This window comes from Urocampus carinirostris, chromosome 5 (genome assembly GCF_059441175.1).
Source record: "Urocampus carinirostris isolate Australia breed hairy pipefish chromosome 5, RoL_Ucar_1.0, whole genome shotgun sequence".
Taxonomy (NCBI): Eukaryota; Metazoa; Chordata; class Actinopteri; order Syngnathiformes; family Syngnathidae; genus Urocampus; species Urocampus carinirostris.
The window spans coordinates 10,315,001-10,335,378 of record NC_142353.1 but is presented as its reverse complement, the minus strand read 5'-3'; the positions used below and the strand labels follow the sequence as shown (position 1 = coordinate 10,335,378).

The following is a 20,378-nucleotide window of genomic DNA, read 5'->3' as shown; positions in this document are numbered from 1 at the left end:
TTAAAATTTGATTTGATTATAAAGTAACAAAGAAAGGACAAAGTTAGTGTTTGAATTGCAGTTGTTCAAGTAAAGATTTTTTGTTTACTTGTGTTGGACCAGGCTCCTATTGCATTTTTTAAAGTAAAAAAAAAATAATAAAACATACTGGAACAAAAACATTCTAATGTATTAAAACAGTCTATGTCTTGTTTTGTTCAGTCGTTAGTCTGCAAATAAACATTTTTCATTGTACCAATTCTTGGGAAACTTAAGAGAGGATGCTGAGCCTTGTTATGCTTTGGTGAACAAAATTAAACATTAAACATGTTGAAGCAAAATGTATTTACGCATTATATACTGTATCTTGTTTGGCTTGTTATTTTTTGCGCTTTATTGCACAAAAATCAAATATTAAAACATAATTATTCACATATATTCACCTTTTATATATCTTGTTTTGCTTGGTGTAGAAATAAAACATTTTTTAAAATTGGAAATGGACGTTAATGGTTTCTTTATTATTTTTTGACGAAATCAAACATGAATACAAGCTGAAACATGTTTATTTAAATTTCTTAACGCATTATACATCAAATATGAGAGGCGACGTGCACCTGACGTCATCACCGTGCGCCTGCCACCCTACGCAAAATATCAACGATAAAGCAAGATGGCAGACGTGGTGAGCGTCGGAGTCAACTTGGACGCCTTTTCCCACGCTATCGGCGGCATCCAGGCGCTTCGCTCCAGCGTCAGCCGCGTCTTCGAGTCCCTCAAAGACGGCATGAAAAATCGAGAAACGCTTGAAGGCCGCGAGAAGCAATTTATCGCCGCCTTCCAGGACAACCTGCAGGCGGTCAACAGAGACCTCAAGTCAGTCGGACCGTCAACTTTCTTTTCTTTTTGTTTACTTTCCTAGTTAAAACTTATTCCTTATCGAATAAGTGACAGATATTTTTTCATAATTAACTAATAAGGAAAACGCCAGAAAAAAAGCGCTACAAACATCATATTTAAAACTGCGATTAGAGGTATATGTGTGGCAACGTAAGATGGTGGCCTAGGAAATTCCAGTGTTTGCAAAGTTTAATGTAAATGTAAATTGTCTGCATTTATTTAGCGCTTTTCAAGTTAATAAAGACCTCCCAAAGCGCTTTACAATGTACTTTGCACTTTTCCCTTTTACACACTAACTAACCAATAGCAGCGTCAGCCATGCAAGGCAACTGCCTAAAATTGTGAAAAAGTATTATGTAAAACAAATACCTGACAAGCATATTACTAGATGGTAATTCAAAAAAATCAAACAACAAATGCATTTTAGTCCTTGAAAATAAATCCGATCACACAAACAAAAGTCAAACTGTTCAGAGATCAGAAATCCAATTAGCACAAGTTTATTCTTAATTGAGTATTGATGATGGTGCCGCAGTCGGATGCAACCACAGGACATACTTGTCTATTTGCCAAAGTAAAATGATATTAATTGTAATTTAAATTATTTTCGTGTCAGACAAATGGACTGAATGTCACACACAATTAAAGTGGCTCAGTTGTAGTAGTAAGCTTTTTGGTGTTAGCATATAAACGTCAGCCATGATGTGGCCAGCGGCTAGCAAAGACGTGGAAGCAGAGGGACATTAACCAACTTTTGCCAACATTTCTTTTTGACAAAAACTTTTCAGAGCTTCTGCTTTGACCTCCATCTCTATAGGTTATAAGTTTAGTAGACACTCAAAATAAGAGAGAAGACATCTCTGGATTTTGAACTTGCAAGGTGAAGGAGAGGACTCAAACCTCAGATAAGAAATTCCAACCTGTTCTTAAAGTCCCCACCCTAGCCATTTCCTTTTAGTAAATCTTCTAGGTTACAAAAGCAAATACGCCCTATAGATGGTGGAAATCAAAGACCAGTAACATGAATGGACCATAGTGACAATGATGTGAACAGTGTGTAATAGTCATATCAACAAATAACATTGAGGTGTTAGTCAAAATAACAAACTGGTATTCAATTTTTAATACAGACCAAAATCATCAACTTCTTTTCCTTCTTGTGTGAAAAATGAAGAGTAAACTGCCTCGTGCACAAACTCTTTTCGTGTGAAATCCAGCTTCAAATAGCGCGCTGCTCCTTTGGTGTGATGTTATCACCTTACAACATAGTTCTTCTAAAAGCCTAATTTTGGTTTATTTTTTCTTTTGTCTAAAATAAAAAAAATGTTCTTTTGATCATTCTTTGCTGAAAAATACCCATTTTCAACAGCAAGACGGGAGCGCTCGTGGCCGAGTACTATGCTAGCCATGTTAGTTGTTCCCCTTTTAACGTTGTCACTCGTTTCCTTGCCAGTGAGCTGGAGCGTCTGAGCGGGCTGGTGGGCCGCCCGTCCGAGTCGCACCCGCTGCACAACAGTGGCCTCCTTAGTCTGGACCCAGTCCAGGACAAAACCCCGCTCTACTCGCAGTTGCTACAGGCCTACAAGTGGTCCAACAAGGTGGGTCCATCAAACACGCCGCTTCCTCGCTCATGAACTCGCTTGCTTACTCACTGGGTTGCCGTTGCCCCCCCTGCAGCTGCAGTACCACGCCGGCCTGGCCTCCAGCTTGCTTAACCAGCAGTCGCTCAAGCGCTCGGCTAATCAGATGGGTGCCTCGGCCAAGCGCAGGCCCAAGGTCCAGCCCAGCACCCTTGTCCCCTCCCCCCAGTGAGTTTTTGACTACTGTATTTTCTGCATTCTAAGGCGCATCGGATTATAAGGTCCATCCCCCCAAAATAGTCATTTGTCATATTATTTTCCATATGTAAGGCGCGTTGAATTAAAACTTCAGTAAGAGCTACGGTATTTTTAACTGTTGCAGTTTTCATACACTTACGGTATAAATTATTTGATTCTTGTTGCATACAATGTTTTGCCATTTTGGTGAGTGACATTAATAACTGATCAATCATTGCACAAATAGGGTAGTATGCTTCCTGTATTAATGGACATGTATAAATACTGTATGCATTTTCAAACATATCTAACACATTTTGCAGAATACAAGGCGTACCGGGATACCAGAAGCACTTTTATTTCTGGACAATTTGGGGTTTTTGGGTGTGGCTTATAGTCCGGAAAATGTGTTACATTAATACAAATGCTGCCCAAAGAGTCCGCCAATGTTCACATGGGAGTCAAGTGGTGGTCTGGTACAATTCTCACACCCAAAAGTCATTTGCAGTCATTGCATATTTCCAAACTGTTAACAATTCACCAAAGTTACTTGGATGTCAGACACAAATACAGTAGAGCCCCAGGATACAACATGAAATGCCCTGAGGTGTGGATCGCAAAGTTAAATTGTCGTTTAGCGTGGAATAGAAACCAATGGTTATTAGCTCAGAATCCCCAGTACCTCAGTTAAAAAAGCTCAAATAATAATAGTATACAGTAAGTAAGTACTACTTTTGTGTAATAAATGTGCATATGATTAAATGTATATTGATGTAAAGGTAAACTGGCACTTTATTGATGTTCATTTGTGTAGCTTATACCAATCAAAGAGAGTCTGCTAAGGAGAATGGGTGAGAAATGGTATTTAAGGTTAAAGAGGCTAAAAATGGAGAGTTAACTTGAGTTAGCTCCAGTGAGGAGGTCATTGGTGATTTTGATAAGTGCAGTTTCTGTGCTTTGATTCTGGACGAAAACTGCACAGAAAGGGAAATGGAGAGATAGTGGATTGGGTGTACTGCATATGGAATACGGCCATATGGCCTATAACTAGCCTCCTGTTGCAGGTACGTGGACGACGTGATCTCTCGCATCGGCCGAATGTTCCCCGACATGAGCATCGAACTCTTCCGCCCCAACGGGACATCGGCAGTCCTATTGGTGCGTACACAGTGCAGGCGCTTTTCGCAGCCGTTTATGTGATCTGCCATGCACCCCTTCCACGCAGGTGACGCTAGGCAAAGTGCTGAAGGCCGTTGTGGTGATGCGTTCGCTTTTCATCGACCGCACCTTGGTGCGCGCCTTCCACGAGAAGGTTCACGACGCTGATGGAAAGGTGAGCAGCGTCGACACCATTTCGCCCCTCGGTGGGCTAACGCTAATACGCACTCTTGACGCTGTAGTGTAGCGTCATTGATACGATGCTGAGGTAAACAACCAAAAAAGGACTTGGACCACAGGGAACGATTTATTGAAGCTTTAAATTCCTTCTCCCGATGGGCAAAACCGCAATAATACAATGCAGTGCATTAAGAACATGCTAACACGTTCACAAAAATAAAGTACATACTTTTTGCATTTCTTGTAAGTAAAACAAAATTGAGTTGTTTGAATATCAAATGAACACATAGAAATTCATGACATTTGCCTTGTTAATCCTTTGATGTGGATGGAGACTGATTTGACAAGCAACTTTTTTTAAGAAGTGCGCGAAATGACACCGATGCGCCTGCTTCGGTGGATTTTCATTATTGCGTTGTCATGTGAAGGGTCCCTGCCCCCTACTAGTCGCACCCAAGAGGACAGCTCTATCTAGAAAACTGGCTCTTTAGAGTCAACTCTTTATCGTCCCCCAAACATCCCCTCAGATTTTTTTTTAATGAAATATAGTCAATAACCTTTTGTACAAAATTATTTAGTAGTTAGTGATTTTTATATGTTTTGCAAGGTATCCCTGTAAAACACATTAAACATAAATTAAAATATTCAAAACTCTACAAAAAATTGTGGAATACAAGAAGATTTTAGCTTTTAGACATTGGACAGATTTGAAGTCGAACAACAACACAAAATCCATGGAAATGCAAACAAATAAACTAAGATTTAAAAATACTAACTCTTCAGGCCATAAATAAATGATAAAATGCAAAAAAGAACACCTATTTACAATTCTATTTTAATCCATTTAGACATAGATACACTAAGAACCAAAAAATATAAATTAAAACAAGTAAAACAAAAGGCAAAATATCAGAAGCCACTAAGATTTAAATATTGAATGCACTCTGCTTCGGGGGAATCAATATCATTAAAATGAGTCCAAATTTGGCTTATTTTTCTGCTTTTAATACATACAGTACTGTCTTTTTTTTGTCTTTTTCTTTTAACTCAATTATTACAGAGCCTTTTCCATGTTTGTAATCAAGTGTTATGTAGCCAAGCTGCATGTGCATTGTTGAAGCAGAATTCGTGTCAGTTCATCACAGCCCTTTGACACAAAAATATTGTAGATCAGAGATAGGAGCAGCACAAAATAGCACAAAGTATGTGCTGGCAGCAAGATGGAGACTTTATTTAAGTCCTTAAAGTCCACACAAATAAAAACGTTTTTTGCTCGGCGCTGTCCTTTGAAGGTACTGGATAAGTTGGCCCTGAAAGTTTTTGTAAAGTGTTTGAATTTGGAAAAAGGTGTACTAACCCTGTTTTTATTTATATTCTCTCTCTCTCTCTCTCTGGCTCTGTCTGTCTGTCTGTCTCTCTATATATTTATTTCTATAGTTATCAAAAAAAATTTTTACACTAGTAGCACTAAATATTATTATTACAGTACTATTTATTTAATGCTGTGCCCTGCCCTTCTTCCTCACAGTTGGACATTTGGACCAAGTCGCAGCATCAGGTGTTCCAGAAGGTGAGTGGGCCTGTCCCAGGGAAGTTTCGCTGTGGGATGTCTGCGCTGATCAAGACACAGTAAAATAACAAGAGTTAATTTACACCTAAGGAGTTAAATGTAACACTACTCCAGTGAACATATACCTTTACCATAGATAAAGTATCTATCTATCTATCTATCTATCTATCTATCTATCTATCTATCTATCTATCTATCTATCTATCTATCTATCTATCTTTTGAGTCTGAAATGTACACTGAATGTAGTTACATTTTCAGAGTTAATTTTTATAAAAACTTACATACCAACCTTTTGACCTTAAAACTTGGTAGATTTTATCATGCACTTTAAATTTACACGCCAAACACAATCCGTTTCCAGAATATTGATATCTGCTTTTATCCTACTTTTATCATCCAAATTCTGGCCAAGAAGCGCATTACGCTGAAGGGAAAAGGGGGAATGGGGGTTTGGGTGGACAGCGTGAAATCAAGATTTTCTTTAATCGTAGATTGAAAATGGTGAAAGTAAGAAATGGACCGTTTCGAATACATTCCAAATGCCAACCTAAACCTCCAAAAAGATTAAAAAGGAAGAGTTCATTGAAGCACATGTAAGAATTTCACATGCCTGCACGCACAACAAAAGGAGATGCAAGGATAATTTCAGCCAGAAAATGGCCTCAGCAAGTAGAATACTTTGTTACATAACTCATAGTAACACCACCGTTAAACCTCTGCAGACACTCATGTGCTTTTTTGCTTTTTTTTAAATTTGGGGTTTTGTATTGCTTTAAATAGCACATCTGTGACTTTTATTTAAGTAAAACAACATCGGAATGTGTTTCCACAATGTTCTCTGGTTAATTAATGGTAGCCAGCAAATACAGTTACAGTCGTTGCTTTGCAAGTGCTGCCTGACATCCAGTAGACATATTTAAAACTGATAGTCATTGTTTTTCTTGTGGTTGTCTCACCATTGTCTCAGGGGCCACGAGTTTGACACGAGTGCATTCAAGAGCCCATTATCTTCTACACTGAAGAGATATTTTACTCTTACCATTGTTGCATTCCCTCTAAAATAAACAAGTGAGAGTGCCTGTTCAAAACCTTTACTGGAGCTTATCGTGTTACTCGGTCCATTGTTGGAAGAGGTCCGGGAGAGTAAAACATTTTCACAGAGCTTGATTAACTCCTGGTAAATTCACATTGTAGGTAACGGACCACGCAACGACTGCACTCCTGCACTACCAGCTGCCACAGATGCCTGAAGTGGTTGTGCGCTCCTTCATGGTTAGCAAAGAACACACATACAGTATTTTCTGGACTATAAGGCGCTCCAGAGTACAAGTTGCACCAGCCCAAAAAATTGTCAACACAGGCCTACAGGGCCGTCTTACGGTTTAGTGTGAAAATAACATGTAAAATGATATGTGGGTGGGTGTGGATGTATCCTTTAACCACTTGGGAAGTAGGGACACCATTTATTTGTTAATGATATGTAAATATAATCGGTTTGCATTTATATAGTGCTTTTCAAGTCAATGAAGACCTCCCAAAGCGCTTTACAATGTGCTTCACACACTCACATAGCAATAGCACCGTCAACCATGCAAGGAACCTACCTGCTTATCTCAAGGACACTTCGAAATATAACAAGGAGAAGCTGGGAATCGAACCTTGGACCTCTTGATTCCAGGACGAGCGCTTAACCTCCTGATAAGTCTCAACAGACTATAAGTCGCAACCCTGGCCAAAGTATAAAAAACCTGCGACTTATACAGGGTTTGTACGGGCGCTTGAAATCTTTGATAATGCTTGAATTTTAATGCTGTGTTTTCAAGGTTTGAATGGTGCTTGAATTTTAGGTAAAGTGCTTGTAAATGCTTGAAATTCTTGCCATGTTTTTTAGGTGTTGGGCTTTGATCAGAGACTAGAGTTTGGGCTTCAAACAAGAGTTTTAACGTATTTTATGGTTCCAATTGGAGCTGGGGTTAGAAACTAAGGTTTAGGCTCCTTATTAGGGGAATAAAACGGAATTTAGGGTTCTGATATAGGGTTAAGGCTAGGGCTAGTTAGGTGTAGGGTTAGGAACTAGGGTTTGAACTTCATGTTAGGGTTCTAAACTGAATAAGTTTAGAGCTAGGGTTAAGGTCTAAAACAGGCTTAGGGCTAGGAACTACGCTCCATATTAGGGTTCAAAATGTGGGGTTCCAAAATAGGTTTAGAGCCACGGTTACAATTTGAAACCGGGTTAGGGTTATGGTTACAGCTATGGTAAGATGTAGAGCTAGGGTTGGGTTTTAAACCGATTTTAGGGTTCCAAAATAAGGTTGGGGTTTGAAACTAAGGTTTAGGCTCTCGTTTCTTTTTTGATCGGCAATGGATTTCTTCTTTTAATGGTGCTAGAAAAAAATGGAAAATTGGATTTGAAATTCCTTAAAAAGTGCTTGAATTTGGCCATGAAAAAGGTGTAGCAACCCTGCCTATAGTCTGGAAAATTCAGTATTTCTCAGTCACACACACACACACACACGTGTAAATATGTAAACATGCCTTGACACGTGTGCACAGACGTGGCTGAGGAGCTACATGAAGCTCTTCCAGGCGCCGTGCCAGCGATGCGGGCGCTTCCTGCAGGACGGGCTTCCTCCCACGTGGAGGGACTTTCGTACCTTGGAGGCCTTTCACGACACCTGCCGCATGTGACTTCGCCCACAAATCCCAACTTTCTTACAAGTGGCTTTTTGTGGTTTGTTTTTGTACTGTTTTCTTGTGAGACCGTTCTTCTGCGTACCCTCATCTTCATCCACAACTGATTGATGAAGGTCACTAAGGTGAGGGCGTACCGTGGTGGAAACCCAACCCCCTGCAACACTAAGGACTTTTCTACTGTCTGAACAGGCCAGATTGCAGGAACCAAAAGACTGTGTAAATAAGTTGAATATAAAATGACTTTTTGGAAGAAAACCAAATTGTTTTTTGTCTTAGCCAGTGGTCACCAAATTTTTTTAAGCTCAGAGCTACTTATTTGCTACTTTTTAGTGCAAAGGGCCACCAGTTTAATATGTATTTTGGAAATAACTTGTTCCTTATTCGATTGGGTGGGCGTCTAAATTCTGACTTTTCGGGCACTTTTTACACCGCCTATGATATCCCGAACGAGCTTCAAAGAGATCCGGCACCTTTGTGGACAACTGTTCCTCCTACTAAACGACGACAACGGCGCCGTAAAGACAGGAAACAGAAGCGTGGTTGCCGTGCGGGTAAATGTGTGAAGCGTGCGAAGTCGAAAGAGCAAGAAGGACGCGAAGATGTGACTAATTCCACCATTCATTCCCCGCCGGACAACCGACGCTTTAAACTCAACGCTCACGAACGGCGACATCTTGTGACGATCTCTACAAAGACTACAAAGACTTCAGTTAAGTCAAATGATTCAGCAAAGCTAAAATTTGGTCTTTTAAATATTAGATCGCTTGCTCCTAAAGCTTTACTTGTTTATAACATTATTCGTGATAATAAACTTAACTGTATCGGTCCTTGTGAAACTTGGTTACGCCCGGATGAGTTTTTACCGTTAAATTATGCTTCTCCCCCAGACTACGTGAGTAGCCATGGAGCACGCACGTTGGAGAAAGGTGGCGGTGTCGCGCTCAATTCTGAAAAAACGCTTGAATTTAATCCTCGTACAATAAATAATTACAAGGCGTTTGAGGCTCTTGTGATGCGGTCCTCTCTATTGTCAATTTATGTAATAACTATCGCGCACCTGGCCATACACAACTTTGGAGGCCTGCCTCATTGAGATAAAAGAGTGGATGTCACTCAATTTCTTGCGTCTTAACTCTGAAAAGACCGAAATGTTAGTCATTGGTCCATCTAAATGCCGTGACTTATTCTCAAAAACTGCTGTGAACATTGACAAATGTCACATCACACAGAGTGACTCAGTTAAAAATTTAGGTGTCATATTTGACCCTGATCTGTCCTTTGAGACGCATGTAAAGAAAATTACTAGAACCGCTTTCTTCCATCTTCGTTACATTGCTAAAATTCGTTCTATACTGTCTCAGTCGGATGCGGAAATTATAATTCATGCGTTTGTTACCTCCCGTCTCGATTACTGTAATGCACTACTCTCTGGTCTCTCGAAGTCTAGAATCAAGTCTCTTCAGCTGGTACAAAATGCCGCAGCGAGGCTTTTAACTAGGACAAAAAAGTCTGATCACATCACACCGATTTTGGCTAACCTGCATTGGCTCCCAGTTAGCCTTAGATGTGATTTCAAGGTTCTCTTAGTATTATACAAAATCATACATGGACTTGCTCCCTCTTATCTTTCAGATCTGATTTCCCCCTATGTCCCGGTCCGAAGCCTACGTTCTGAGAGTGCCGGTCTTGTGGTGATCCCAAGAGCAAAGAAGTGTTCTGCTGGTTCAAGAGCGTTCTCCATCCGAGCACCGGTGTGCTGTGGAATGCTCTTCCCCCTGAGATCCGATCTGCAACCTCAGTGGAAATGTTTAAATCTAAGCTTAAAACTCACTTCTACTCTATAGCATATGAATAACCTACACTTTTCGTCGGCTCCAGAGCAGGGGAATGTATGATAATATTCTGAAAAATAGTCTGTGTAATATAGTGTAATGATCTGTGAAGCCCTTTGAGACTCTTCGTGATTTAGGGCTATACAAATAAAAATGACTTGACTACTATGATATTGTTATGTTTAGGATAGGACATGATAGTCTTTATTGTCATTGATATCCACATTGTGGCTCCCCAGGGTTAAACATGTAATAAAGGCTTTGACCTCCAATGTTCCAATGTAGTCTGGTACATTTCTCGCACCCAAAAGTTATTTGCAGTCATTGCATATTTCCAAACCATTATCAATTCACAAAAGTTGCTTGGATGCGAAGGATTTTATACATTTTACTATAAAGGATTTTATACGATTCAACATAAGTTACATTTATCAAGTGCAATGAAGATTTTCACTGAGTGGGCTTCAGGTCGCGCTGTTTCAAATTCGGAATGTTTTGGCTGAGGAATTTTGATAACAGGATTCTGACGAAGGACGTCAGGCGTTGTTTTGATAAACGCGCGGTGTTTTGAGTTTCTCCAGACATCGAGGCGAGGGGGTGGACCCCACGTGGGGGCTTTCATTGGCACGCCCATAGGAGGAGCCGGCACCCACTTGCGGAAAAAACGTGGACCGAGGAGGAAGCAGAAGATCAAGAGAGGAGGCTAGACAGAGACTCGAGCGACACTAATTTGGCTAATTCGATGGTGTTCACTTAGTTAAATTGTTTAGGAAATTAAATCTGCCCCTGTGTGGAAATGCCGGTCTCTTGTCCATCTTTTTCTTCAAGAAACGAGCGCGCATTGTTAGGTGAATGTAGGTTGTGTTTGATTAATGGAGTCAGATAACTAATTCGAACAATTTGGTAAATGGTACATTTTAATATTTAATTCCTAACAGGTGTTAGACACAGATACAAAAGAGCCCCGGGATATAACATGAAATGTCCTGAGGTAGGGATTGTCAAGTTAAATTGTCCAGGGTAAACGCGTAATAAAGACTATATGGATAATTAGGCAAACAAAAAAATCACAGCCTAGTGCTTAGAAAACTGGCTTAGAACAGCCAATAATCTTTTGGGCTGTGTCTATTACTCTCTCTGTGATTTTCCTGTACGCTGGCGGGCTCCCAGCATACTACACGGTGATGCCGTATTCCAGAATGTGTTCCACTGCGGCTTTGTAGAAGAACACCAGCAATTTCTGGTCCAAGTTTCTCCTGTCGCTGCTGGGCTTTCCCCACCGCAGTTCTTACCAGTTCGTAAATTTTACGGGTAAAATTGGGCTCAGTCAACCATTAAACATCATGCCAGTTAGAAATTGACCCATGATGTATTTTCAGAACCAGTCCACGGGCTACTCAGGTGGTTTTAGGGGCCCACGGGCACCAGGTTGGAGACCCCTGGTCTCAACTGCAAAAAGTCTACAAAAATAGCAATAAAGGTACAAACAATGAAAAGATAGATAACAACTGAAAATATTTGAAATATATCGTCCAATTAGAAAAAGAAAAGTTTAAATGAGAAAAAAACATCTGCAAACTAAAACGAGAACATTTGACTAATTGACTTGGATTATTTTCCATTTTTGGACTGTCAATGTGTTATTTTGATATATGTTTTGGTGGATTTTTTGAATGGTGCTAGAAGGTTTAAAACAAAGTCAAATACAAATAAAAAGATAGAGCGCCTGTTTGGGGATCGAGAGTCCCAGGTTCAATTCCCAGCTCCTCCAAGTTAATTGTTGATGTGTTCTGGAAGAAGACACTGAATCTTTGATGACAAGAAAAAACAAGAAATATATGGTAAAATTAGAAAAATAATTTTAAATGAGGGAATTGTCTACCAACCAAACAATAAAATGTGAAACTGTTCTTTGTCTCCATGTGCTGGTTGCATTGCAGAAGTGCACTGATTATTTTTTTTTTTTGCTATCCGCTTGCACCATTTTCTGCAAAATGATTGGTCAATCACCAAAGGGCGGGGCTTGAATTTCTCTGCTTTTGTGCAAAGAATTTTGACCAATCAGAGCAAAATGGCGCAAGATGGGGGCAGGGGGGACACCATCCTCTGACCACCCTTTTGTTTGGCTTTTGTCCCCAACGGGGCTGGAAAAGCCGTGAGGGAGGGGGATGAGTCCAAGTTGCATTCTGATTGGTCCCCAGTCTGACGCAAACCAATAACACGCCGGTGGATACTGCGCATGCGCAGTGGACAGGCGGCGGACCCCCGCGGAGACAAAGGCGTGAACGCCTCCAACGCACGTCTGCACGCGGACGGCAAAACCAGGAGGAGGCGACATGAGCGTAAACTGGGGTACAGAATTGTGGGTACGTATACTAGGGGGACCGGCCGTGCACCTGCAGCATGCGCAATGCGGGGGGGGGGGGGGGAGTGGTGGTGGGCGTTATCGCCGGTAGATTGAGCTGTGACCTTAACAAGGCTATACATGGGGGCCCAAAAGTATGCGCGAAAAACCTGCACCCTAGCTACCGAATTTTGATTGTGGTCAGACCCGTGACTGTCAGGTCCAGATCTAGGGACGAGTCCAAAGTCTCAATCTGCAGCCATCCTCGCGACTAGAATACCACGTACTGCTGAGTCTGCAATCAATCGTTGGTAGTCTGATTTTGCATGAAATATTCAGATTAGGGTCTGAATATTGTTAATATTCCGGTTTTGGGAAGCCTTGTAAACATGTACCAAAATGCCAAGAAAACAGACACCCAGGATACGACATGAAGCAGTTCTGCTGTGGGGATTGGAAAGTACAATTGCCGTAGAAACCTATGCTAAATAGATCATCTGTCCCGAACCCCTTCTATCCCATATAAAGCATTAAAACAAACAAGTACATAGCAAGTACTATTCATCTATAATACACGTGCAAAGTATTAAATAACATAAATAAATATGCATGTAAAAGAAAAATGATTTACTTTTGGTGTAACGTGACTTAAGCTGGTCAAGTAGAGTTGCGGGTGGATGCAATAGTTGCTGTATACACGGAAATATTTTATTAGACCCTACTACTGTTATGTGGCAAGCTTTTGTTATGGATTGTTACTCAAGAAGAGCCCTGGGATACGACATAATTCGGTTCTGAGGTGAAAATCCTCTATGGGGGGTGGAATAGAAACCTATGCTAAATGGCTAAATTAAATACCTTCTGAACCGCTGGTATCCCAGATAAAAACATTAAAATAACAAAATAGTATACAGTAATTACTACTTAACGATAATATATGTGCATATGATTAAATAACATTACAAATGAAGGGAAAATGTAAATTTGACTTCGCTTTCGTTGTGACACAACGAGCTGGTCGAGTAGAGTAGCGGGTTGCAATCATTGATTGGTTATGGGTATGCAACTTAGCAAGGGCAGCGATTCATGATCCTTCTTAGTATTTCTTGTTCATCGCAAGCTTCGTTTCCAGGGTTATCACGATTTTCGCCTCCCTTCAGCATCACGGCAAGCTTTGGAACACAGCAAATAAATACAGTAGGAACAAAAACGGTAAATGTAAATGCCTTTATGCATGCTTGATTTCTTCCTGAGCTTTTTTTCCTTCATTGTTGGTGCCCGGTAAAATTTACAGTAGGTCTTGTGGTACAATAAGTAATAATACGTGATAACTTTGGCGAACTTGATGTCAAGTTCTGGCATGGCAGGAAAACTGGCCCCATGAATGTAGACACAAACTAAGCTTTTAGTCAAGGATAGGTACTGGATAGTGCACTAACTGGCTCTAACAGAAGCAAACATAAGAGGAAGACAACACACGATATGTTGGAACACTAACTGGTTCTCACTCAGTGGTTCTCAAATAGAGGAGTGGGGCCCCCTGGGGGCGCACGACGCGTTTGACCACAAAACTGAAAAATAATAGTTGTGAAGCACTCCTCTAACTGAACAAAACATTAATAAAGGGGGACATAGCGAACATACTCACACGTTGGAACCATATAATGTTCCAACACTATCCAGCTCTCACAAAACATGAAATGCAGAATATGTTGGAAACACTAACCAGTTCCAACTGAACAAAACGTGAAAGGAAGATGCAGAATATGATGGAACACAAACTAGTTCTGACAGAACAAAACATGAAAGTGTGTCAATGTAAAATGTTTTGGACACAAACTAGCTCTTAATGCACAACACATGGAAGTAAGACAACACATAATATGTTGGGAGACTGACTACCTCCAACTGATGTTGAAGGTAGGCGCATGACATATTGGAACCAACCAGTTCTAACTGAACAAAACATGAAAGTAGGACAATGTATGATATATTTGTACACTAGGTGTGACTGAACAAAAAATGAAATCAGACAACACATTATATATCGGGACGCCAATTAGCTCTTACTGAACTAAATATGTAAGACAACGCATAATATGTTGGGACAATGTAAAGTAAGACAATGCAATGCAGGATATCTTGGAACACTAGCTCCAACTGAACAAAACATGAAAGTAAAGACTGAGGAAAAGTTGGACAATAAACTAGCTCCAACACAACAAAACGTTAAAGAGAGACATAAGATATCTTGAAACGCAAACTAGATCTAACTGAACAAAAATGATAGTCAGACAACATCGGATACACTCAAAGTAGCTCTAACTGAACTAAAAGACAAGGCAGTATATGTTTGATCAGTAGCTGTTACTGAACAAAACATGAGAGGAAGACGACAAGAAAATATACCCACACAATAATGGAACTTTAATGGCCGCACATTCCCACATTGAATCGCTTACCCTCTGATTCATTTACTATTTGAATTTTTGACTCTTCACAACTGAAACAGGACCAGTTGGATAACCTGGAGAAGTACACGGGCTGGGGCGTGGACTTCCTGGACAAGTACGCAAAGTTCATCAAGGAGCGAGCTGACATCGAACTAGCCTACGCCAAACAGATTAGGTGGGCGGGGCCTAGCGGGCGCCGACATTTTGCCGCCGCAGAGCGCTAACCATGTGTGCTTCCTGCAGAAGCCTGTCCAGGAAGTATCTGCCCAAGAGGAGCGCCCAGGAGGCTAACAGGTTGGTGTACAAGTTCAAAGGGTTTTCGCTGAGTTTGAATTGATTTCATGTTAGAATGGAGCTTGTGGTCAGGGAACGTCTGCTTTGCAGTCATTGAATTAACCAACAGAGGACGCCAGAGGTCCACTACATGAATTAGTTTTTCAAATCAGCCTCAAATGTAAAAAGGTATGTTGGATCAGTCACATATTCGTCTCAAATTCTGAATTCCTTCTGAAGGGAAAAGCTCAATACAGTGTTTTTTTCTATTTTGAGTATTCATTTTGACAAGAACTATTAATCCGAAGAAAAAAAATGTAAACAAAAGCAAACGCACATGTTGCTTGATCTACACAAGAAATGAAATTCTTCTAAAACCTTTTAGACCAGAGAGCCATAAAAGTAATATATTTTGAATATTTATTTTTTTATGTATTCATTTATTTGAGAGAGAGCCACACAATATATTTTAAGATAAAATTTAACAAAACTGCTGAACCTGCTCTCCTGAAAAAGTTCTTCAGCGCATTTTATTTCACTGCGTGACGTTTGATGATTTGATATAATGCATTAAATAATAATAATACCAGTGCCTGTATCCCATACTTATATAAATAGTTTATACACCTTAAAATGTGTCTCCGTCCCATAGTTACTCAAGAGTGTTGGGGTTCATTTTGACCAACAGTTTTGTTATTAATAAGGGTTTCAATGTGCGAGCAAAGTTCTTTTGAAGAAATGTCACAAAATACTGCAAACGAGGATACAGACCTGTTTACCCTAAGTCAGGTGGACGCGCGCAAAAGAGAAGGTAGCGTGATGTGTGCATAGCTCCGCCCATTCCTACTGCTCACCCAATGAAATTACTCTGGATGCTTTGCTGGCGTTTGAGTGTTTACAGTTTGTTCTGTGGGTTTTCAACATAAAGTGTTAACAGTGAAGAGGGATTTTTTTTTAATGAGCTTCGATATAAAGGATTTTTTATACTGGACCGAAACAATTTTCCATCTGTATGTTTTGGCTATGTGTGTACTACAGTAGACTTCGCTCACGCTTAAATGGAACAGTGTGGAGGAAGTTTACATGCCCTCAATTTTGTCTGTGAGCCAGAGGTACTCATGAAAAGAGCCATATCTGTCTCGCGAGCCATAGGTTTCGATTCCGAATGAACGTTGTGCACCACAGGTACACGTGGTGCTCGGCCTTCGGCGCCACCCTCCGTCAGCTGTGCGATGTGGCGGCTCAGCGAGAGCACGTGGCCCAGCGCTTGGCAGCCGACGTGGCCACGGACCTTGGCGCCTTTGCTCAGGAGCTGAAGGCGGAGAGGAAGTCGGTCAGGTTGCGCAAGCTAGCACGTTAGCAGCCGCATTTCAGCAAGACGCTAACACCTGCCCTTTATTCCTGTAGCATTTCCAAGATGGCCGCCGGGCCCAGCAGCACATGGAGAACTCCTGGAAGCAGCTGGAGTCGGTGAGTGGATGGAATCGGGCTCAGTCCGCCGACCGATCACGCAAGGAAGATAAGCTAGCGCTTTCTTTGCATTCGAAATAAGGCCAAGATATGTGGGCGTGTGTAAATGCTCATCCATCACTTTGATTGGCTGCTGTCTTACTAGCCCCGCCTACAGTTTTAAATAACATGTATTTGCAACTCAAATGTCAAGGTTCGGTGTTTTTAACCTATAGGGCAGGGCTGTCAAATTAATTTGAGCTCGGGGGCTGCATGGTAGAAAACCCATTCTCACAGGGGCCATACTCTTAAATGAATGGTTTTAAAAGTGTGCCTTAGCTGGAGGGCTGGGGGTCTTTTCAAATCTCACAATTGAATTGTGTTTCAAGGATGTAAGATTTGATTATAAAACATGTATTAATGTTTTTTGTTTATCTTTTTCATTCACTAAGATTTAATCACCTTGTAGTTTTTATTAACTGCACATTTGTAAGAAAAAAAGGAAAAAAGAAAAACCACAATTGAAATAATTTTTCACTCTTATTTAACTCATGCAGTCTGGACATTGCTTAAATATATTGGTGGTCACTTATCCTTAATTTATATGACGTCAACCAATAACAGACAGGCATCTTGGACGTAACTCGTCATATACAAAATTAAAATGTTTATAAGTTTTTAGGCTTGCAAAATGAATTGTTGAAGATGTGGTAAAGTGGAGAAAACTCTGTGGATAGGGGCCAAACTAAGCATCCCATGACATCAAGTGAAACTGTCTCAAAATGGGTACACCACATTTTTTTAATGAGCAGGGTGTATACTGCAACTCCATTTTTGTTGCTTCATGGAGACGTCGACAACCTTAAAATAGTACAAATATATTGGTGATCACGCATACTATTTTCAGGATTCGTACAGGTGCTTGAAATCCTTGAAAATGTTTCAATGTTATGTTGTGTTTTCAAAGTCAAAATGTTAGAATTTTGGGTGAAGTGCTTGAAAATGCTTGAAATTGTTGCCATTTCATTGTTGGCAGTCAGACTCTATAGACCACGCAATAAATGAAGATTTTCTTCTTTTTTTTTTAAGTGCGTGAAAATGACGCCAACATGCCAGCTCTGGTGGCTTGTCATCATAGCGTTGTCATGTGAACCGTCACCAGTACCCTACTGGTTGCACCCAAGAGGACAGCTCTATTTTGAATACCGGCTCTTTCGGCTCGGCTCCTCAGACTTTTTGTTTTTTAATAATATATTATTAATCATAATAAAACAAACTCCAAATTATTTAGTGATTACAAATTTCTTATGTTTTTCAGGGGATTCCTTACAAACACATGAAAAATAAATTTAAATATTCACAGATCCCCCAAAAATTCAAAAGAATTTGAGCTTTTTACCCACTGAACAGATTGAAATTGGAACCGAAACACAAAATCCCTGAAAATGCAAAACAATAAAAAATAAATTCTAAGTATTAATTCTTCAGTCCTATATATAAATTCAGAAATGTGATTTTTTTTTACAATTTATGATTCTATTTTAAACAATCTAGACACGGATCCTCTGAAAAACATGCAAAAAATATGAATTAAAATCAGTAAAACAAAAATCAAAAGATCAGAAGTCTCTAAGATTGAAAGCTTGAATGCAATCTGCTTCGAAGCTATCAACATAATTGAAATCAGTCCAAATCTGGTTCCTTTTTTATTTATTCTTTATTTTTATTTTTTTATACATACAGTACTTTCCTTCCTTTTCGTCTTCCGTATTGAACTCAATTATTACCAAACACCTATAGAGCCCATTCCGTGTTTGTAAAGAAGTGTGACGTAGCCAAGCTGTGCATGCAATCTTGAAGCACAATGGCAGAATACATGTCAGTTTATAGCAGCCCATTGTCACAAAAAGATCGTAGATTCTAGATTAGTTTAGTCTTCAAAGTCAACAACAAAAACGTTCTTTTGATCGTTGCTGGATTTCCTCCTTTAAAGGTACTGGAAAAATTGGCCTTGCAAGCACTAGAATTTGAACCTGAAAAAGGTGTAAAACCCTGTGTGAAGAAGCGCCCCCCCAAAAAACAGCTTCCTTGCCATAAAGTGAAACTGTCTTAAAATGGGTACACCGTGTCCCAAGGGCAACTCCATTTTTGTTGCTACATGGAGACGTCGACAACATGAAATTAGCGCGAATTTGTTGGCGGTCACGAACTTTATTTTGAAAAGAAGCAGAGCTTTGGTAGCTAGCGTTGGCTTGTTTTGCCCTTGCAGAGTAAACGTCGTTTCGAGCGCGACAGCAAAGAAGCGGATCGAGCACGGCGGATTTGCGACGGGACGGACCTGGAAGGCAGCGCGGACCCGGAAAAGGTGCTGCCGAACTTTTGAGTAGGACTGCAACTTAGTTATTTTAATAATCGATGAATCGGTCGATTTTTTTTTTTTCGATTAATCGATGAAATTGGGTTTTTAAAAAACTCATTTTTAATTTCGAGTTTTCGACGGATAGAAAAATAGCACACAACACAACAGAATATTCCATAGTACAAAAAAGTTAAAACAATTTAAATGTTCATCAAATAACTTCACATTTAACAAAAATTCATGCGAATGTATGCTATACGCTTGAAAATGATCAGATACTTTTTCCCTACCGCCAAAGATCATAATACATTTCGACTTATCAACCAAAAAAAGAAAGGAAAAAGCTGTAAATTTCAATTCTATGAGTAGCATTTTTTTAACCATCAAAAAAAATATCAAAAATGTAAACCCACTTTTTAAAAATTTGTCACCAAATTTGTGTTGAATCTTTAAATATGATAAACTCTGCCAATGTGCAAACGATATAAAATATGCATACAGGTGTTGTTTGTCACATTTAAATATATTACTTGCTGAGGCCATCATCTGGCTATAATCATCATTGCAGCTTCTGTCAAGCTCCTTTCGTTGCGCGTGCAAGTATGTGAAATTCTTAGAGGCGCTCGAATAAACTCTTTTTCATCTTTTTGGGGTTCGGGTTGGCATTTCGACTGTATTTGAAACAATCCTTTTCTTTCACAATTTTCATCCTAGAATGAAAACAAAACCTTGAGCATGCGTGTGAAGTCTCTCCTCTGCCCCGCCTCCTTTTTTTCCAGCATAACGCGCTCCTTGGCCGCAACACACAGGGTAAAAATAAAATAAGAGCAAATGGGGCGGTGGGAAAAAAACATATAAAGGCTCTTTGAACTCAGTTGGGCATTGTCAACACATAAGAGAAAATATTTTATTTTAAGCGTTTTATGGAAACCTCAAACTATGCTTCCCACCTATCAGAATCTACTACTTGTGTTGAATTAAACATGTCATCATTATTATTTTTCTCTTTACTTTTTTATTTTAGTAATTCATTTTCAGATTTTCTTCTCTCGATTTCGTCAGCACTTTCTGTTCCCTTGCAAATGTTTAACTCGTAGTGTTTGACTGTTTCATGCCAATTTTGTTTGTCGCGAGTTTCAATGAAAAAATGTAAAATACTTTATTTATGTTTATATTTATAAATAATCTTGAAATAATCTTTAGGCGCTCTGTCGAACCAAAGTGATATTACTCTCCAACTTCACATTTAATGCAGTTATTTTCATTGATTTAAAAGGACAGTATGTCATATTTAGTCCCTCCTAGTGGTGCAAAAAACTTTCATTCATTAAAAAAAAACATTAATTTGAATACCAGGCAAACATACAT

General features: G+C 39.8%; 2 protein-coding genes across 3 annotated transcripts in view; both read left to right on the top strand.

Moving 5' to 3' along the window:
- The first annotated feature begins 597 nt into the window (after positions 1-597).
- On the top strand, positions 598-9,335 carry med27 (mediator complex subunit 27). Its single transcript, XM_088335662.1, has 8 exons — positions 598-855; positions 2,333-2,477; positions 2,557-2,687; positions 3,761-3,854; positions 3,922-4,029; positions 5,563-5,604; positions 6,801-6,878; positions 8,160-9,335. The coding sequence occupies exons 1-8, from the start codon at positions 653-655 to the stop codon at positions 8,292-8,294; spliced, it is 936 nt and encodes a 311-aa protein (XP_088191788.1). The 5' UTR covers positions 598-652; the 3' UTR covers positions 8,295-9,335.
- A 3,025-nt stretch (positions 9,336-12,360) lies between these two features.
- The window catches only part of LOC148365182 (formin-binding protein 1-like), a 27,759-nt gene continuing 19,741 nt past the window's right edge, over positions 12,361-20,378 (top strand). For both annotated transcript variants that reach the window (XM_088335661.1, XM_088335660.1), the window contains exons 1-6: positions 12,361-12,498; positions 14,989-15,104; positions 15,173-15,223; positions 16,388-16,535; positions 16,610-16,672; positions 18,921-19,016. In XM_088335661.1, the coding sequence (XP_088191787.1) occupies positions 12,469-12,498; positions 14,989-15,104; positions 15,173-15,223; positions 16,388-16,535; positions 16,610-16,672; positions 18,921-19,016 (504 nt within the window). In that variant the 5' untranslated portion in view covers positions 12,361-12,468. The remainder of the gene's footprint in view (positions 12,499-14,988; positions 15,105-15,172; positions 15,224-16,387; positions 16,536-16,609; positions 16,673-18,920; positions 19,017-20,378) is intronic.